This window comes from Aureococcus anophagefferens, assembly GCF_000186865.1.
Source record: "Aureococcus anophagefferens unplaced genomic scaffold AURANscaffold_30, whole genome shotgun sequence".
Lineage (NCBI taxonomy): Eukaryota > Pelagophyceae > Pelagomonadales > Pelagomonadaceae > Aureococcus > Aureococcus anophagefferens.
Genome location: NW_008705589.1, coordinates 314816 through 317108, shown reverse-complemented (window position 1 = coordinate 317108; position 2293 = coordinate 314816). Strand labels below are relative to the sequence as shown.

The 2293-nt window shown below is 55.2% G+C and overlaps 1 protein-coding gene across 1 annotated transcript; it reads left to right on the top strand.

Moving 5' to 3' along the window:
• Window positions 1-209: 209 nt before the first annotated feature.
• Window positions 210-1312, top strand: AURANDRAFT_32168 (hypothetical protein; the record flags this gene model as incomplete). The annotated part of the gene is made up of 2 exons (XM_009042378.1): window positions 210-923; window positions 1064-1312. Coding segments are annotated over 2 exons (963 nt in total), but the record flags the coding sequence as incomplete, so codon positions are not given.
• Between the last annotated feature and the right edge of the window lie 981 nt (window positions 1313-2293).

The window sequence follows — 2293 nt, the reverse complement described above, 5'->3', positions numbered from 1 at the left end:
CCCCCGATTTTGTTGGGCGCTGGACGCCAACATCTGAGGAATACCGATGTGAGTTTTGCAGCGCACCCCGTGGCATATTCGACACTAAACTTGATGAATTGGGCTGCGCAGACCCTTTTTCGCTTGTTGCAGCTGAAGTGTCATCTTCAGTGTACCAATGTCGTTAATATCGCCTGCAGTAGTGATGTTGGTAAATTTTGTCTTGGTGTGACAGGTCTTCTTTGTCAAGGCATATGCGCGATCTCGTACAGGTTGAGGTGCCCGTTCTTGGTGAGGCGGCGACTCACCTTTTTGCAGGGAGTAACAGTGGGGGGAAGAAAATCCGCGCGACAATGGTCCTACTTACCGCACGTGCATTCCGGAAGGGGCGCGGGCGCAGCCTTCGCCAACGTAAACTTGCAGAAATAATTGAAATCATTCACACCGCAAGCCTTTTCCACGATGATGTCATCGATGGCGCTGATGTGCGACGTGGGTGCTTATCAGTGTCAGCAAAATTTGGTGATAAGATTGCTGTCCTTGCGGGCGACTTCCTTCTTGCGCGAGCCTGTGTGGCTCTTGCGAAGCTCGAAAATCTCGCTGTCGTTGAGCTCATATCTGTCGTCATTGAGCACCTTGTCCGTGGCGAGATTGTACAGATGCGACCAGAAAGTCACTCATCAGACACGCACACCTTGCTTGAAGCATACCTGCACAAGAGTTTCTACAAGACTGGCAGTCTCATGGCCAATGCATGCCGCGCCGCAGCTTTGCTTGAGGACGAGACCCAGGCTAACTGTGATGCTGCGTTTGCATATGGCCGCCACGTCGGCCTTGCGTTCCAGCTCGTTGATGACGCCCTCGACTTCGAGGCATCAGATCTAGAACTTGGCAAACCAGCACTTGCAGATCTCCAGATGGGTCTAGTCACGGCATCGACCTGTGTTTTCTAGGATAATGAATCGTGTTTCGTCACGGAACTTGAATCGATCCGTTCTCTGAGAAAACGTGCCGATGCTCGAGGATCGGTCTAACACTTGCATTGGTCACAGATCAATTCAGTCTTAGTGGAATTGTCATGTAGGCGCCAACCATCTTCGCAGCGCGAACCTCACCAGCACTTGAGACTATACTAAAACGCAAATTTGAGCGCGCTGGTGATGTGGATACGGCAATTGAAATAGTCTCACGCTCTGAAGGCGTGCAGCAAACCAGGGACCTCGCCCTAGTGCAAGCCGAGCTGGCTGTTGATGCACTTTCTAAGCTGCCAGACTCTGATGCACAGCGTGCCCTCACAGCCCTCGCTCACAAAGTTGCAACTCGACGAAAGTAAAAGTTCACGGACAACCACTCATCTGCCTTTCTCTTGCGTATCTTTGAGCCGATTCGAACGAGACATCTGCACAGACCCTGGAGGAGATACAGTGCCGAGATCCGGGCGGTGCGTAAGGCTCCGACCAAGGGCGTCGAACTCCCCCGTGGGAAGTTCGGTGCGGCTAGTTGGCGCCCTGAGAGTCTGCACCTGCTAGCTGCAGAGAACCCAAGCTCCCTCGGTGGACCCCCCCCCCGCCGAACGCGGGAAATACCCAGCCGCCGGCCCATTATTGTCGCCCCGGGGGCGTTTTGGGTGCCCTGGGGGCCCGTCCGAGGCAAGGGGGGAGGTTCTGGGCGAGGTAGCGCGGGTGGTTTCAGAGCTGCCCCTCAACCGCCAGGATGCTCAGGCTTGCCCAGGGAGCGGCTCGCCCGGGCGGGGAGTGCTAGCTCTTTAAAAGTGCAGAAAGTGCCCTCCGAGTTTCCTACCCTAACTCGGGACTGTGCTATCCTCCTATGCTGAGACGCTCATTCGTCTGCCTAGATGGTTGGGCAGCCCCAGCCACTGTGACCCCGAATATGGACGCCTCCGTCCACCACGCCTCCCAGGGTAGGCTAACTGTGGTTGTTGTCTCGATCACTAGAGAGATAGAGAGTTTTGTATCTCCCTAGTGGCTCGCTGGTACAGAGCCACCCAATATCCTTCCCCTCCTTTATACTTTCTAACCCTGTTATAGTTGCCTCCCGCACTGTAATAGACGGAGGGTCTTCCTGGACCTAGTGAGGCAGATCCTCTGCCCGTTCGTCCAGTAGCCCCGGCCCCCGTATACTACGGCAGCTGAGGTGACGTGAGGATAGCAGCAGCTCATGAGGTGACGTGAGGATAACAGAGACGCCGGTGTACCGCCACTGCGTAACCTCGATAGTTCACCCTCACACGGCAGGGCAGCTTCACTAGGCTGCCTCCCCGTGTCGGAATTTACTATCTCGTTAATCATCCCCG